The sequence below is a fragment of the Pongo abelii genome, chromosome X (genome assembly GCF_028885655.2).
Source record: "Pongo abelii isolate AG06213 chromosome X, NHGRI_mPonAbe1-v2.0_pri, whole genome shotgun sequence".
Lineage (NCBI taxonomy): Eukaryota > Metazoa > Chordata > Mammalia > Primates > Hominidae > Pongo > Pongo abelii.
Genome location: NC_072008.2, coordinates 102,581,855 through 102,600,472, shown reverse-complemented (window position 1 = coordinate 102,600,472; position 18,618 = coordinate 102,581,855). Strand labels below are relative to the sequence as shown.

Genomic DNA, 18,618 nt, shown 5'->3' with positions numbered 1-18,618 from the left:
GTATATGGTTTTGCTTCAAGGTGCAATTCGCAAGATCCTATCAATGACATTAACTAAGAACTTACTGTAAATATATATTCATATATACATACACATATATATGTTTATATTTATGAAACTTCCTTTCAGCCAAATGTCAAACCTTGAAATATTCATAAATTCTTGATAAAATAATCATTTGCTGAATAAAAATTTCTACATAGTACAAATAATATGGGTATCCTATAAAAGTAAATGGAAATCTATCACTGAAGTTTTATATTTTAAAACGTGAACTATCACAAAGTTACTGAAATACATTGTTATTAATTATGTGAAACATTCTATGCTTGTTATTTTTTAAAAAGACATGCTGTATAGATCTAAAATTATTTTTTGCAGAATTCCTGAAATATGTAATTTTCTATAACATAGTGTACTTCAAAGGAAATCAAAGTCCATTGCCAGTACACTGCTGATTAACAGTCAAACAACCAAAATTGAGTCTTTAAAACAAGAAAGAGTTTCTCAGACTTTTAAAGATATAAAAGTATGCCTACTGCCTACCAACACCATTTCTTACTATGTTTTTCCTTCACTTATCTGATTTAACTAATATTTTCTTAATTTAATTAACTAAATAAAAGGCAAATGGGGAAAATTTCAGAAGAAATCAATGTAAATGAAGTACAGAAAAAATCCTATTTTAAAATTCACTGTAGAGTTTGTAACAACTCATTTATTCTAAATTACTAAAGCAAATTTATCAGATGTGAAATTTCCATATAAATGAAATACAAACTATTTTTCAACATCAAAATTTAACCATAGGGATGAGAGGAACCTTGAAAATAAATTTTTAAATAATATAATTTAAAAATTCATTGTCTTGAAGATTCTGATAATTATTATGAAAAAAAGTTTCACTCTACTGCAATGTTGATCTCAAGGATTATTGAAATACTAAGAACTAGTTTTTCCCAACTCATACTGGTTCTAGATACATATAATTTTTCATACATGTACCAACAATTAATATTAGCCCTAGTCACATCTAATTTGCTGCTTTGAATATACTGTATTCTAGAATATTAGGGAATTCTTGTTAGAACTGGATATAAAAGAAAGAATAAATAGAAAAAACGTAAGGATTTTAAAGACAATCTATGACCATATTATTAAGCTTCACTGCATATGTAAAGGATATGTAATGTTACTATAAATTCCAGTGGTTTAAATTTAAATATTTAGTTCATTAGTAGGTTAATTAGATAGTAGTTGACATGTGAGGTATGTAGTATAGGTTAACCCATGACCATTCTGTCCTGCTCCCAAGTTGTGATGAACTAAAACAATAGTAGTGAAATCTACGGTTCTAAATATATGATCTCTAATCTTCTCAAGGTCTATCTGCCTGAATACTGATTCTACTCTTGTATATGCGATCCCAGCACTTTGGGAGGCTGGGGCGGATCATTTGAGGCCAGGAGTTCAAGACCAACCTGGCCAACATGGCAAAACCGTCTCTATAAAAGATGTAAAAATTAGGCCAGGCACAGTGGCTCACACCTGTAATTCCAGCAGTTTGGGAGGCCGAGGCGGGCAGATCACAAGATCAGGAGATGGAGACCATCCTGGCCAACATGGTGAAACCCCATCTCTACTAAACATGCAAAAAAAAAAAAAATTAGCCGGGCATGATGGCACACACCTGTAGTCCCAGCTACTCAGGAGGTTGAGGCACAAGAATCGCTTGAACCCGGGAGGCGGAGGTTGCAGTGAGCCAAGATCGCACCACTGCACTCCAGCCTGGTGACAGAGCAAGACTCTGTCTCAAAAATAAATATAAAATAAAAAAATATATAAACATATAAAATATATAAATACATATATATACACACACATATATATATATACATATAGATACACACAAAAATTAGCTGGGTGTGGTGGCACACCTGTATTCCCAGCTACTTGAGAGGCTGCAGTGGAAGGATTGCTTGAGCACAGGAGATTGAGGCTGCAGCGAGCTGTGATTGTGCCACTGCACTCTAGCCTGAGTGACAGAGCAAGACCCTGTCTCAAAAAAGAAAGAAAAGAAAAGAAGAAAAAGGAAAAGGAAAAAAAAAAAGGGAAACGGAAAGGAAAAGGAAAAGGAAAAGAAATACCTGGGGAGGATCTTTTTTTCCCCAACCAAATATCTCTGCCCTATCCTCAATACAGTAAGATTTTAGGGGGACACAACCAAACTCTTAGTTGAGAATCAGAGTCATATTTAATCATATTTAGCTCTACTGTCTTAGAGAGGAAAAAAAAATTCTGAGAATCCTTGTAGGTTCTATTCCAAAACTTTCTCTTCCCACTTTTATCTTGCTGAAGAATCACTGAGATCTGAGAAGCAGGGCATACTGAAGAGATGTGATAAAGAAAAGTCTAACTGGAAGTATATATTAGAATACCAGATGTTAGAAAGGGTAGTAGGGTGTGGGGGAAAATAGGGTATGGTTAATGGATACAAAAATACAGTTTGATAGAAGTAATAAGATCTAGTGTTCAGTAGCACAATAGAGTGACTATAGTTCATAATTATTTATATTTCAAAATAACTATATGGGTAGAATTAGAATATGCCCAACACAAAGAAATGATGAATGCTTGAAGTGATGGATATCCCAATTACCCTGATTTGATCATTACACACCATGTTCTTGTATCAAAATATAAATTTTACCACACAAATATGTACAACTATTTTGTATCCATAATTAAAAATTATTTTTAATTTAAAAAAAGAATATATAAATTAAGAAGCACACGGTACCACAAAAAGTTTTATATAGGGCTATATGGCCAATGGAAAAGTGTAGCTTAGAAACACGGACACACAACCTTAGCTGTCTGTGTAACCAAATGAATAACATGAGGCCACTGAGCCCAGCAGAGATTAATATACCCAGACAAAAGTGCAAAAAGTTAAGGACAAGAGCTACAATACCATACTTTTTCTGAAAAATAAGGACTAAAATAAATTAAAATGAGAGTCACAGTTCTCGACTAGCCATTCAGTAGTATAAAGCAGAAAGTGAATGTTCAATTATAAATAGAGGGGAATGAAAGAGAAAAGAGCAACAACTATGGCAGAAAACATGGCATATTAATAAACGAGTAGAGGATGCTACAGAGCCCTTGCAGCCAGCAAGTCTTCAAAGATGCTACTATAAACAGAGAATCAGCCCAGTAAAAACAAGCATGGAAGCCAACAAGAAGGAAATTCAAAAGCAAACTACAATCAAGACTATAAGATTATCTTTAGCTATCCAAGGCTACAGGCTTTGGATGAAAAGAAAATTAGTGAAAAAAAAGAATAATCATATGTCACACTAACTATAACTGGTGAATATGCCTAAGTTAACTGCACAGTGAATCTCTAGATGGGTCACTTAAAATGTTGCTTTGATTCTCTGCATCCAATGCCTTGGTTTTAAATGTCAAGAATGAAAGAACTGCTTCAGGTGGGATTGACATAGAAATTTCCAAAACCAGGTGGACCCAATCATACATCTTATTAAAATGGGTTTAACAGGTCCAATCACACAACTTATTATGATGGGTTTCAACTAGTTTCAGTTAAAAGTATCCCACCATATGTTACAAATTTATGCTACATATTGATTCCTCACCAGGAAATGTCCCCAATTTGGGTATTTCTGGTAGACTAGGTCATACACATGGGCACACACACACATGCACGCACATGCACATTCAATGACATTTGTTGTTGTTTTTTTCTCTCCTCAGTGCTTTTTTCTCACTTCCTTACTTTTAATTCTTGTCTCTCAGGTATATTCTGAGTAGCTTAAAGACACTAGCATAATTTTACTTGTCTTGAACAATGTCATAGTCTTCAATAGTCACTCTTCAGTTAATATACTTAATAAAATATGAAACCACAGTAGTTGTATTTGTATTTATAAAAATAAGTGTGCTCATTTATTTCAGATTCAGCATATAAAATCATTCCAAAAGTGTTTTTAACACTATCATAATTACAGCAAATATTCACATTCAAAACACAAATTGTTTTTGATTTAAAAGTTCCTATAGCCTTGTAACAAGAGTAACATTCTTAAGCAATGTGTCTAGCATATACTAATCAAAACTCTATGCATGCTTATCCTGAATACCAATGAAATTAATCTAAGTTATCAAAGAGGAAAGCAGAAAATTTTAAATGAAAATTGAAACTCCCAAAAAAAAGTCTCATGTTTTCAATATTCAAAATTCAAAGAAAAGAAGTTCCCTTTTGACTTGAGGGAAACAACAAAAAACAAAAACACATCTCTTCTGGGCACATTATTAGCCGAATTCTGAATCATCATTTGTATGTAGAGAATGCTATTACTGGAATACAAAAAAGCTTACAAAATGTCTAATGCTTTACAAAACAAAACAGCAAAGCACATTTATTTACTCTGCTTCAAGTACTTTTGTGGAAGTGAAAAAAATATTAAAATTCATCAGCATAATAAATGTATACATTCAACTTACTGGTAACATTGTTTTTAGTCCTGAACGGAGGAATTCATTCCTTAAATGTATTCGAAAATCAAGCTCATAAGGAGAAGTGACAAGGGCATTTATAAACTGCATGCAGGCCACCTGCAATTAGAAAGCAAATTTTGTCTTAAAAAAACACATTAAATTAATGAAATAATGCATTAAGATAATATATTCACTAAAGGCATACACACATAATGATAAAATAAGAAATGCAAATATTTCTAGAAGTAGAATGATTATGACTTTAATTATAAACAATAAAATTAACGACAAAGTGTATAATGTCCAAAATAATTCTAACAAAGATGTAATGACCAAGTATGTTATGCTTTTAAAAATAATATGAAGAAATATTAAACTCCCTCTGAAAAACCCAAATTGCAAAAGTGGGCAGATAGAGCCCTTTGAAAAGATCACAAAATGTATCTTTCATGTCTAGCAGTCCTCACAGTACACTTGGCCTCAATTCTACGGGGTTATAAACACTTCTAAAATAAATCAAAGTTATAAAAGTACCCTAATATTAAACAGGGAACAGTGATAACTTAGATAAATTATTACATTGATTTAAACTCTCTCCATCCTCTTAATGGGATGATTTGTACAAAATATATAAAGTATTAAAATATATAATTAAGATGAATTAACTTACTAGGTATGAAAAAATAATGGAAGTGAATTAAGATCAATTAGAAGGCACTGGGAGACTAATACTAATGCACATTTCATAATAAAGCATATGTAAGAGCTTGTTTTCAAGTAAAGTATTTGATTAAATATATTGATACTGAAAAATAAGTTTTGCTTTTCTTACCTTCTGATTTTGAGATTCCCTATTATAAAAAGGAACTTATTTGCTGGTAATTTTAATCTAGAAGGGAATCAACAAAATGCTAAGTGCCAGGTATTCCATAAATTATTCCTAAGTAGCATTTTTGGAAAATGCTGCTCAAATCTAAGGTAACTGGCTAATTGTTTAACTGAAAAGATGCCATTTAAATTTATTATTTTTTTATTTTTAAAGAATGCAATGAGTAGAAGAGTGCTCAAAGGGCAAACTACAAGGGGAATCCTCGGAAAAAAAACATATAAAGATGCTAAGTATTTATAGAAGCAGACACAAATAAATTAATAGTTAGCATGGGAAAAATATATTACCAAAAGACAAATATTTCAAATGCATTTTGACTTGACATCTACAGATCTATTATGACAGAGTTATTTTTTCCAAAATAGGGAGAAGAGATTAAAAGGTATGCTTTACTTTTGAATCTGTATCTTATATATTTAAGTTGCTTTTTGGGAGATTAGCCTATCTCTGCCTCACATCTATGTTCAAAAATCAAAAGTTACATGCTTTAAAAGGGCTGATTAAGGTTGTTTCTAACATGACCAGATATCTGAATGATACAACAGTATAGTCTAATTTCTATGAACGTTCAAGTATCAAGATAAAACACTTAGACAACTGACTAAATATTTGCCATACATTTGGCATTACCTTTAAAGACATACCAGATAAGTTAGTATGAAGCTTATGCTTTAATGGATTACTTAACCTTCCTATTTACAATAGGAAATCATGTAAATCTTTATATAGTTTTGATAGGCTAGGCTATAAATCTGCATACTTTACATGTCCACAGCTATATTATCATTGTATTTGCTTGAATGACTCTTTGTTATGTTGCAACTGTGACATGACCAAACAAACCAAAGTGCATGTCCAATCCAAAATTAATAGAGAGAAAAGTTGCCATCTGTTAGGATTGTTTTTGCCAGAAGAAATTCTAGCTTAATGGCTTGTATTAATACCCTACAAGTAAAGAGAACATTTCTGTAAGAAACAAGTTACTGAGTCCTGCAATTGTATCTTTATACAAATAAAAGTATTCAGATCAGGAGACAATAAAGATAATAAAAGTCAATAAAATTAATGAATGTATCAATATAACTTTAATAATGTTTCAATATATTAAATACTTTACATACAATGTACGAACATATAGTTTAATATGAAAACAAAGACGTTCCATCCATTGACTATAGTATATAATAATTAGGAGATAATGTGAAGTCAGTTTTAAAATGGTAAAGGTACTGGCTTAACAATGTACCATTTATTATATATCATATTCTAATAGATATTTAATTAATTACAAATAACAGATGAATAAACATGCTATCATGTCATTTTCCAACATAAGCTAATAAAATAATATTATTTTACAGAAATATGTATATTGTAATACGAATGTGGAAAACAAAAAGGTCATCTAAATTTTTGCTATTCCTTTATGCTGTTACACAAGTGCTGCCCTTTTCAGAGAATAGGAACGATATCTCAAATTCAAAACTGAAATAATTGTCACTATTTACAAATACAAAATTAAATTTAAATTAGCTTAAAGGGAAGAATATATTACTACTTAATTTTAAACATGACAAACCCATTGTATGTATCCTGAATTCATAGCTAAATACAAAATCCCAAACTATTATCATCATTATTATTATTAGTTATTAGACAATGTATTAGGTCCTTTACATAATTCACCATCTAATCTCATCTTCATAAAAACCACACAAGGTTAGTATTACTGTTATCCTTATTTTACAGATGATGAAGTGGAGGCTCAAAGCAGATAGAATAACTTATATAAGGCCACACAGCAAGGAGGAAACTCATGATTATAAATGGTATCATTTTACTACAAATATAATTTCCAGCACATTCCAAAGGTCTCATAAACTCCATTTATAGATTCTCGCAACAAAAGATTTTAAGGATGGGTAAGATGATAAGATTTAACTGGTGCAACATGCTTAATATACTGGGGATATGTAGCTTTAAAACTATAGGTTAATTAGAAAAACATACAATAATACAAACAATATGTTGTCTAGTATACATAGTGACTATCATAATATATAATGTAATGCAAAAAAAAGCAAAAGTAGAAAATGGTTCTTGGAGTGGGTTAAATTCCACTTCATGTACATCCTGAGCAGTTAAGTATAAATGGCATCCCATCATCGAAAATAATGGTCTACCACTCCTCTCCTTTACTTCTGCCACCCCACTCCATACTCAGCATGTATATGCATGTGAACACTTGCATACACACACACACACTCTCTACAGTACTGTGCTATTCAATATGGGAGCCACTTATTTAATTACAATTAAATAAAATTAAAAATTCAGTTGCTCAGTTTCACTAGCCATTGTTCCAGTGCTCAACAGCCACATGTGGCTAGTAGCTACCACATTGGATAGCAAGGACATAGAACATGTAAGAAAGTTTGATTGAATAGCACTACACTGGAGATTTTAAAGAAAAAAAGAGATCTGGCCTAATCTCTGAAACCTTAACTTCAAAGAACTATGAAACTCATTGCTGAATAATGAAAATTTCAAAATTCATATGCTCAACTTCCAAGTATATAAATCTTTAAGAGATGAGTGTACTCTAATGTCCTCTAACAATGCAAAATCAATCTGCTTTCCAAAAAAAAAAAAAATTCAACTTCAGAGACAGAAAATAATCATGAGATTTTAAAGCTAGACAGAACATAAAATACTCTGGTCCAATATGCTATTTAAAAGCAAAGAAACTGAAAACCTAGAAACATTGGATGATTTGCCCAAGATCACATAACTAATAAGCCCCAATGATACAACTAGAACTCAGCTCTCTTGACCTTTAGCCTTGGATTTTTTCTACCACATTATATTGCACAAATCTTGCTTGATATCATTTCTCCTTATCTTAGAAAGAAAACAAATGCCCTTGAATTGAATATCACAAAGTCCATTATCCAGAGTTGCTCTGTTCCTTAGTGTCTTTATAATGGCTATGTTTCAAAATGGTCCGCCATATCTATTGTTACAAATACAGCTTCCATGAGAATCAAAATTTTAAAGTCATATATGTAACTTACCTGCACATTGTGCACATGTGCCATAAAACCTAAAGTATAATGATAATAATAATAATAATAATAATAATAATAATAATAAAAGAAGTAAATTTAAACATAACAAAAAAAAAATTTTTAAGTCACAAAAAATCAGTGAATTTCCTCCATTATTAATACACATGCTAGGGCCACAATTCTGATGTTTAATTAGTAAATACAATCAATTTCCATATTTGCATTTTCATTCAGTGATGTCATAAGATTTCAACATGAGATGCATATATATCCTATTAAATGAATACATAAGCATACATAGTTAAAAACTACCAGTTCTGTGCATGTGATAAAGTATCCAATCATTTATGTCATGTATAATTATATACTACACTGAATCATTATCAGTTTTCTACCACATTAAGATCCTTCCTTTACTATAACAGTTTATTTTATTTCTACAATAATCATCTACATTCTTTAGTCACCAGATGCTGTTGTCTTCATTCTGGGGTGGTATGGTATAAAGGGTGAAATATTACAAAACAGATGATAAATTTTCAAAAGGCAAAGCTCATCTGTATATGCCTAGGGTTTATTTGTAACACTTAACTGTCCCAAATAAAATAATTAAAATATAGTAAGTGAATGACATTTAAAAATTTCCAATTTTATTGGCATAAGACATAGCATTACAAAAAGAAATTTAAGTTTTTTTTGTTGTTGTTGTTGTTTACCTAAGTGACAGAGAAAGGGAAATATTTGAACACAAATATCTCCATAAAATTACTGGAAAAATGCTAGAACCTTTTACTGACTTTAACTTACAGGCTTGAAAACTATACAAACATCTATCTATTTAATCACAATTCATAGAGCTATGGGGTACAATAATTGACAACTCTAGGGCATTCTCAGACAGATTATCCATATTGCCATTATCTGTGACAAATTGTACTTTTAAAATTTTATTGACACTGTTCCACACTTGACCTTATTAAGTACTCTGTTGACATTAACAAGGTCTTACTTTATCCTAGCCCAGCAGGAGTTAGGAACAAAGATGATTTAAGTCAAAGTATGAGAAAAGATGTGAATGTACAGAGCAAGTTAATTGAGAAATGGAGTACTTTCCAAGCCAACGGAAGTCATGTACAAAGGTATGAAGGTAGAGGAATAAAACAGCATAAAATCTATAGGAAACAAAGCACAATATGACTAGACTAAAAACACATGTAGAAGGGTGGTGGAATATGAGGCGAAAGAGAAAGCAACAGCCAGATGAAGTATTTTGTTTGGGCTAGGACTAGACCGTAATTCTGGAGACTGTGGGAAGCCATTGTTGGACTTTAACAGTGAACTACGGCAAGCCAATGTTGGACTTTAAGGCATTCTGAAGTGCATTTCTGAGAAAAGCATTTCAGAAAGACAACATTGGGGAAGATAATTTAAACGGGGCCATAATGAAGAATAGAACACAGGGAAAGGATAAAACAGTGAGATGTAACAATGCTCTGAAATTAAAAAATGGCAGTGAGGGTGGAGAGAGAAGGATACCATGTTGAGGAAGGGAAATATAACATTAAGGATATAGAATTGACAGGATCTGGTGACTAATGGAATGGAAGATGGAGTAAGGGTAGATTCTAAGATGACTAGTATGTTTCTGCTATATGCTAATTGGTGGGTAATACTAAGGTCAACCAGGATTGGGAATACAAGAGAAATGCAGGTCAAGGCTGGAGAGAGGATTAGAGTAGGGAGAAGGATTTTTTTAAAAAGGAAGATAAGTATATTTAAGGACAATATTGAATTTGAAATCTAGTCAGGAGGCAGCTGAACATATGGGGTCTGTGAGTTGGGAGGAAGAGAAGAGATCAGATAAAGATATCACATATGAGTGGTAGTTAATTGAAGCTGTGAGGATAGATGCGATTGCCCAAGGATCATCAATATGAGAAAAGCAAAGTACCAAAGGACTGAGGATCAAGCTCTAGGAATCTGCAAATTTAAGGGTCAAGCATAGAAATAAGAGAATTTAAATGAAACATAGGTAAAGGAAAAACAAGGAGAGCTTATATGGTTTGGATTTGTATCCCCACCCAAATCTCATGTCAAACTGTAATCCTCAGTGTTGGAGGAGGGGCCTGATGGGAGGTGACTGGATCATGGGGGCGGTCTTCCCCCTTGCTATTCTTGTGATACTCACTGAGTTCTCATAAGATCTGGTTGTTTACAAGTGTGCAGCACCTTCCCCTTCTCTCTCTTCCTCCTGCTCCAGGAAGCAGGGTGTGCCTGCTTCCCCTTCGCCTCCCACCACAATTGTAAGTTTCCTGAGGCCTCCCCAGCCATGCTTCCTGTACAGCCTGTGGAACTGTGAGTCAATTAAACCTCTTTTCTTTATAAATTACCCAGTCTTAGGTAGCGCTTTATAGCAATGTGAGAATGGGCTAATACAGTTTAGTATCATGGAAGTCAAGGGAGGAGGGAGCTTTGATAAAGGAGTGATCAATAGGCCAAATAGTGCTGAGGAAGCTAATATAATGACTTCAAAAGCGGCCTGTTCCTTTTTATATCATGGAGGTCACTGGCAACCCTCTATTACTGAAAATGATAGGTTTGACAATTATTCAGTGTTGAAACAGATTTAAAATAAAGGCATCCTTCTTTAAGTCAGAAGTTAGTTTTGTGTCAATACCAAAAATGACTACATTGTACAAATATCTCTAAACAACCTCCCATTATAGTAATCTATTTTCTAAATGACAATAATATAAAACTGTCAATAAATAGAACAAGCTTCCTAAGTAATATCAAGCATTCATTCAACACTTTATAAATGCTAATTTCCACAAATTTTCTCCATATTCATAAGCCTTGATGCCTTGTTTTCTTATAAATGCACTTTCACTGACAAATGATTAATACATTGTCCAAAGCTACTCCCTCATATGTGATGGTCTGAGTACACTAATGGCTAATTTACAAGTATGCTTGCAGTAAAATCTCAACACTCAAGAACCACTGTGGAAAGAATCAAGCCACATAGAATAGGTCCATATATCTGTTTATCTATTTAAGTATCAACATCTTGTTTCACATGGGACACTCTCTGAAATGAATTATATAATTCCCACATTCTTACGCAAAATAAACTAGATATAATTTAACAATTTCCTGTTGAGTCAGGGTCATCACTAAATATGTGAGTTAGTGAGGTGTGGTGTAACTCAGTATCTCGGGAGGTACTGAAGTGTGCAGGGCTACTAGCCTCTGCGCTCTGTGAAGTCTATTGTTATCGTTTGCATTCCAGTTTCAGTCTTTTATTACATTTCTATCTACCCCTCCCCTGCTGCCAGCTTGTCAGTTGTCACTTCTTGATGATTCCAGTGTACGATTCTGGAATAAACCCTCTCCCAACCTTCCAACCTGCACTTCTAGTCTGCTGTGGATGTAAAACAGATAATTGGGTTCGTTAAGATAACATATGAAAAGAGAATAAATAGGCTCTGATTAAAGGCCAAAAAGTCGTTCTCACCATGAGGCTTACTTGATAGATCTGGTGACATTTGTAGGCTGCTCAGATTGTTTTATTTTATTTTTGTTTTATTTTTTAGTTCTCAGTTATATTCCAAAGGACAAAGCTATTAAATAGGTGAGGACTGGATAAGTGAAGCTATCACACATCAGGAAAGGGCATATTTACAGCTCTGTTTTTGTGTACCATATCTAATTACAAAATGTGCAGAGTTCATTATTATTTTCAGCATGTTAGAAAACAGTTTTTAAATGTATTAAATTATGCTACTCCACTTCTTTGTATATATTGAAATACTGTAAAAACATGGCACCTTTCAAACTAACAGCAGCCTGTGAAGACTGGGGCTGTTTTGATAGTACATCATTGTATTTTAACTATACTACTTTCCCGTTCTATAAACCATTATTCATGCTCAGTATATCTTAGGTTTTCCTACCTGGGCTATCTAGAAAGCAGTTTCAACTGGATGCTGGTATTACCTCACTGTTTTTTATGAAGTGACTGCCAGACTATTCTGGCCTCTATTTTACCTCCTGGAAGCCCTTTTCACCTCTCATCCTACCATAGTACTGCTTCTCTATCAGCAAAGATAATTTATGAAAAATGCTTACTTGTCCTTCAAGGCCTAGTTAAAATATCACCTCATTATTGAAGCCTTCCCAGATTTATACAAGACATAGAAGAAACAGATATAGGTGGGGAAAGATAGGTATTTCAGGCAAAGTGTTCCGCATGATAAAATGTTTGAGAGCATTTAAAAGTCTACAGCATATCTGGGAAACACCAAATGTAGTATGGCGTGAACATATGGTACATTTGGGAGAATGACAGGCTCAAAGGCCAGAATATTAAGTTAGGGCCACAATGAAAAAGTTAGCAATGGTTCATGAGCATAGATTTTTAAGAATGATAATATATTAGAATTGGACTCATCTTTTAAGGATAACTGACAATAGTGTAGGGTATTGTCTGGAGAGAAAGAACATGTCAGTATGGGGTACTAATTAGGAAACTGTTGAAATAATATTGGTGGGAGAAGATAAAGGCAGTGGAAGTAGAATGGGTTAAATTCACAGTCAATACTATACTTTGTAATAAGACTTGATGACGAATACAGGGGACAAAAAAGAAAGAAGTATTGAGGAAAATTAAAGATTGGGTAGAAGATGATACCTCTATAACCGAAAATAGGAAACACAGGAAGAAGAGAAGACTTAGGAAAAATCAGGTTAACAGAAAGAGATAATAAGCTAAGTTTTAATATAAAAGGAGTTACAGCTTAGTAGTTAAAGCACGTTATCTATAGCCAGACTCCCTGGTGTATAATCTGTGCTTTCCCTTCTATTCACACTGTGACCCTAGGGAAGTTATTTAACCTCTATGAGCCTCAGTTTAATTATCTATAAAATGGGGATAATACTTCTATCTCTCTCATACAATTGCTGCGAGGTTTAAATGAGATAACATATTAAAGTATTTTAAACACTGCCCAGCATATGGGTTGTAAATGTTATTTTTAATTTCTTAATTTTATGATACCAGTCACTGAGCTGGATATATAAATCTGAAGAATCACTAACACAGTTGGATCGTAAAACTAGATAAGCAATTGAGAACATTCATGGACAAAATTGTTTAAAAAAGTATGTGTCTGTATGTATATACATGTACATGTAGATATGTGTATGTGCATATGAATGTATGTATATAAAATGATACTAAAAGAGGAGAGAATGGTGCCTAGAAAGCCAAGGGAAGTAAAATTTTCAAGGAGGAAGGTGATCAATAGTGCCAAGTGATCAAGATTGGAAAGAGGCCATTGGATTTTGAAATTAGACACTCACTGTAAATCTTTTTGAGAACTGTAATAAAGTTGAGTTGTAAAAGGTAATTTAGAAAACATAGAAAACAAATATGGATTATTCTAGAGGCATGGACTTTAAAATGAAAAAGAGAGACAAGAGGCTAGTTAGAAGGTTAAGTCAGATCAAAAGAAGCTGCTGGTGTATAATCTGTGCTTTACAGAAGAGACCGGAGAATGCTACTAAGCTGAAGGAAAGTCAATGAAGAGAGAGTGTATGAAGATATGCGATTTATCTTCCACCTATTTCTTGAACTCCTGAAGATAATGAAAATTCTATCATAGGTACAAAATTTCACTTTAAAGGTAAGCTAGGAAAAAGAATCTGTGAGAAGTTAATAACCTTTTTTAAAACCCCAAAAAGGGGGGAAAATGTATATAGTTGTTATTTAAAACATAATTAGCCCTGTATTTTAACAAAATTACTTCCCGAGACTGTAATAACATTTTGGGAAGTCTCAGGATACTACAGAAATAGAAAAGTAATTCTGTTAAAATACAACACTAATTATATTTTTTAAACAACAGATTTAAACTTTTGGGTTTTTGTTTCTGTATTCTGAATATATTTTTGAACTTTTAGAGGACATCTTTTCATTCACATTAAATAGTCTAAATAAACAAACTCACTTCACAATTCTTGTGAGAGTACTAGTCTTTGTATATAACAAATTACTAATTTTATAGCTCATTAAAATGTGAAATTTTAAATTGTGGTTTGCATATGTTTGCATCTATAATCAGTATTCAACAATTTCTTGAATACTTAACAAGACATCTATGATTCTTCCATATGTTACTTGTTAACAACTTGTCACTTTATCATTCCATTCTGTCCAGCTTCCTGAAGGCTAGCAAATGTCCTTCCCATCTCATTGTTTGGGGTGAACTACTCATTGGCAGAGGCATCCCTTCCAAGTATAGGCAATGCCGTATTCAAATTCTGGCATCACAAAGACATGGGTTCAAATTACAGCTCTATCCCTTAACAGCTGGGTGATTTTGGAGTGCCTTCCACCAGTTCAATTCCCTGATCAGTAAACCAGAGGTAATAATACATAACTCACAGAGTTGTAGCTAAAAATTTATTTAAAGAAGATTTTAAAAATATATCAATGTAATGAAAACTTTGAATATAAATAAAAGAGTTCATTCCTACTCAACAAACTTTCGAAGAGAAATACAAACATACACATGTATCTGAAAAACCAGTGAAATTTAGTTAGGTAAGCCCAACCACAGGAACATGAACAAAACTTTCAAAGTCATCTAAAAAAGGCAGTTTTCAACCTTTCAGTAGAGGTATAAAATTTTATCAAGATTAAATTTTATAAGAAACGATGTATTATTAAAAAACACTGGGGAAAAATATACTAATCTTTAAAATATGTAATATAATCCCAGCACTTTGGGAGGCCAAAGTGGGCGGATGACCTAAGGTCAGAAATTCAAAACTAGCCTGGCCAACATGGCGAAATCCCATCTCTACTAAAAATAAAAAAATTAGCCGGGCATGGTGGCGCATGCCTGTAATCCCAGCTACTTAGGAGGCTGAGGCAGGGAGAATTGCTTTGGGAGGCAGAGGTTGCCACAAGCTGTGATCACGCCATTGCACTCCAGCCTGAGCAACAGAGTGAGACTCCATCTTAATAAACAAATGAATAAATAATACATTTGACATAAAAGTACACCATAAAAGTTGATCCAAAATTGTCAATATAGTTGGAGTAGAAGTCATGATTAACAAAGATCCTTCAACATTTGGAGAGGTATTACAATCTTGTAACATTATAGATTCTCTTTAGACAAGCCAATTCATCTATCTGATGCCGTTTCAAACTCTGGCAAACAAAAATACAAATACTTCATAATACATAAAAAAGGAGAAAATTGTGTTTGTTTCACATCAAGCAAGAAATTTTAAGAGTTAAACATTCGATGCTAAGTAGCTTGATAAAATTAAATGTGGAAACTACCTTCTCTTTGTTGAACAACAATATGAGAACTAAAAAAGAAAATGCAGAGAATTTTCTATGGTACATTAAATGGTATACATTGTCTAAAAGAGAGATTAGCAGAGACCAAAAACCTGGAATCAAATTCCGACTGTGACACTTAAAAACTGTGTCATGTTAGACCAGTTATTTAATCTCATTCAACTTATTTGTTCCATAAGCAAAACAAAGATACTATAGTAATACCTGCATATCTAGGTTGTTGTGAGAATTAAATCAAATAATATACGCAAATTAAAATGTTTAGTGCAGGACTTCATACCATAAATTCAGCCAATAAATATGCATTCTCATCCCTCAAGAACAGAGCTATTCATAAAATGGATCATTTCCTGAAACCATCTAGGTAAAGATAGTGAGTTTTGTCATTTTCTAAAGAAGGCATTTAGTAAGTTGTGTCTACACAGTGCTATCAAATGAACACTAACCTAAGAATTGCAATTCAATCCCTTCTTTTCTGGTGAGTCACACCTTTGAATGTTGTCTGAATGGCACAAAGAGAGATGTGTTTAATTATCTTAAATTTCTACAAGCCCACCGACTTCACTAACACTTGTTAGGATAATGGCACTGGCTGAACTGCTTGCCCTTTTGCCTTAATTATTGCTAAGGCTTCAATTTCCCTGGTTTATTACATTAATTACAAAATTCTTGTCTAAATATCAATGACAGCCATAACTGCCACATTTACAATAATTCAAGAGTATTTTTCCTAATTTTAAACAAATTGCAATTCTCACAAACTAGCAACAGAAAAAATTTTAGTTTTACATTCCATACTACTCAAATGCCAGCTAAAATGGAGTTGATGTCATACAAAATGAGTACTCTAAATATAACTCTAGAAGCAATTTAAGGCAAAACTAACTCACCTGTAATTGCAAGGCTTCCTGATTTTCTAAACCTTCCACAATTGGTGAAAATCGTTCCCTGTTATTTCTTTCTGCTGCTGTTGTTATAGCCCCTAAAAGTTTATCTAGACTGTAGAGAAAAAAGAAGAAACAGAAACGAGAAATACTTCTCATACACATACTATGAGCATGGGTCCTTTCAGTATTCCCTGTTTTCTTTCTGGTATTTGATGTTTATATATACCATTAGAATTTTTAAAAATTATCATTTGCTTTTTTGATGGAAATTGTATGTTTTCAAATATGTATACATACTGGAATGGCTAAATCAAGCTAATTAACATACATTGCCTCGCATACTTACTTTTTTTGTGGTACGAACAATTAAAGTCTACATACACTCTTAGGAAATTTCAAGTATACAACACACTGTTATTAACCACAGTCACTATCACGTAAAATAGATTTCTTGAACTGATTCCTCCAGTCTAACTGAAAGACCATTACAATATAGGAATTGTGTTCCTGTCCGTATATTTCTTTAAGGCAAATATTGATAGCTCTAAATAATTTTAGGGCATCAAAAGGAAAATTCGATTTTAAAAATCTTAAGGAAAGTAACTTTTCTGGGTGACATTAAAAAAAGAACACTTAAGTGATAAACATTAAAATTTAAATTTTCAGGTTTTCATATTTCATGTGTTAACATTAATATCACTTAAACATAATATGACACCTATAATTATTAACAGTTTATTGGAGCATAAACAGATTGTAATTTTATAATAAAGTTCTGGAAAGAGTGATTATTTTTTAAAGAATTTTTTTTAATCAACATTTTTTGACAATGGAAAAAGAAAAAAGACTCTAAAAAGGAAAGCCCGGGTAATTAAAGAAGAATGTATAATTATCTAGCACAAGAAACTTATTAAACTGACCAAAAATATTGGTAAGTATCTCCATACAATGCCTAAAACAAATTAATCTCTATGTAGTATACTACTCTTATCAAATTATATCTGAAATTATAATTAAATCATAACAGTTATACTGGACTACATTGTATTTTATGAATATTGAAAATCTAAGTGATTAAAAAATATTTCTTACACATGTATAAACTGACTTTTAAAAAATAAAATCTAAGGATCCTTGCTTTTACATATGTTATCTCATTCTCAGTTTGTTATCATTGAGATGAGACTTAATATGATAATATTTTTGTTTAGTGTTTGTCTTTTGGTTTCTGAGGACAGTAGCTAACACTAAACAACATCTCATTTTACTCTAACAGTTATGAGAAAGTCAACATATTGCAACATCCTTAAATCTTTGCATAGTCCTGTTCTGACTCAAATTGACATTATTACTGTCACGCAAAGTGTTCCAAGGAAATATTTTGGTTCGGGTCCTTAGCAGATATTTGATTCTTTGTCACAAGGGTTCATTACAAACTAGCCTTATTAATGTCATCAAATCTGAAAGTTTGCTTCTGATTCAATATTATTTCCATAAGAAGATGTGATCAAATGCATGTTCAGCAACAACTTGCTGCACTTGGTGGCACATATACACTTTGAATAATTATCAACAACCGTTTTTTTCTAACAGGTGGGTTTATTTCACTTTACAAATAATTTTCATTTACCATGGCATATAAAGTAAAATACTATTATAAGATAATGTAAAATAAAGGCATCTATTCAAATTGTGTGATATGCAGCACAGTGTTTGTGTATGTATGTGTGTGTATTTGCCAAAATAACTCTCTGACTTTTGTACACTTTCTAATGATTGCTGTACCTTCAGCAAAACAAAATTCTGCTCAATCACTTTGAATCCAACTTTCAAGAATTTCCCACTAGGATTTTATCTGTTTAAACTTAGTTTCTA

General features: G+C 32.6%; 1 protein-coding gene across 7 annotated transcripts in view; it reads right to left on the bottom strand.

The window, feature by feature from the left end:
• The window catches only part of DIAPH2 (diaphanous related formin 2), a 905,937-nt gene that overhangs the window by 651,880 nt on the left and 235,439 nt on the right, over window positions 1-18,618 (bottom strand). For all 7 annotated transcript variants that reach the window (XM_054544831.2, XM_054544832.2, XM_054544829.2 and 4 more), the window contains 2 exons: window positions 16,747-16,855; window positions 4,528-4,638 (listed from right to left, as the gene is read on the bottom strand). In XM_054544831.2, coding sequence (XP_054400806.1) covers window positions 4,528-4,638; window positions 16,747-16,855 — 220 coding nt within the window. The remainder of the gene's footprint in view (window positions 1-4,527; window positions 4,639-16,746; window positions 16,856-18,618) is intronic.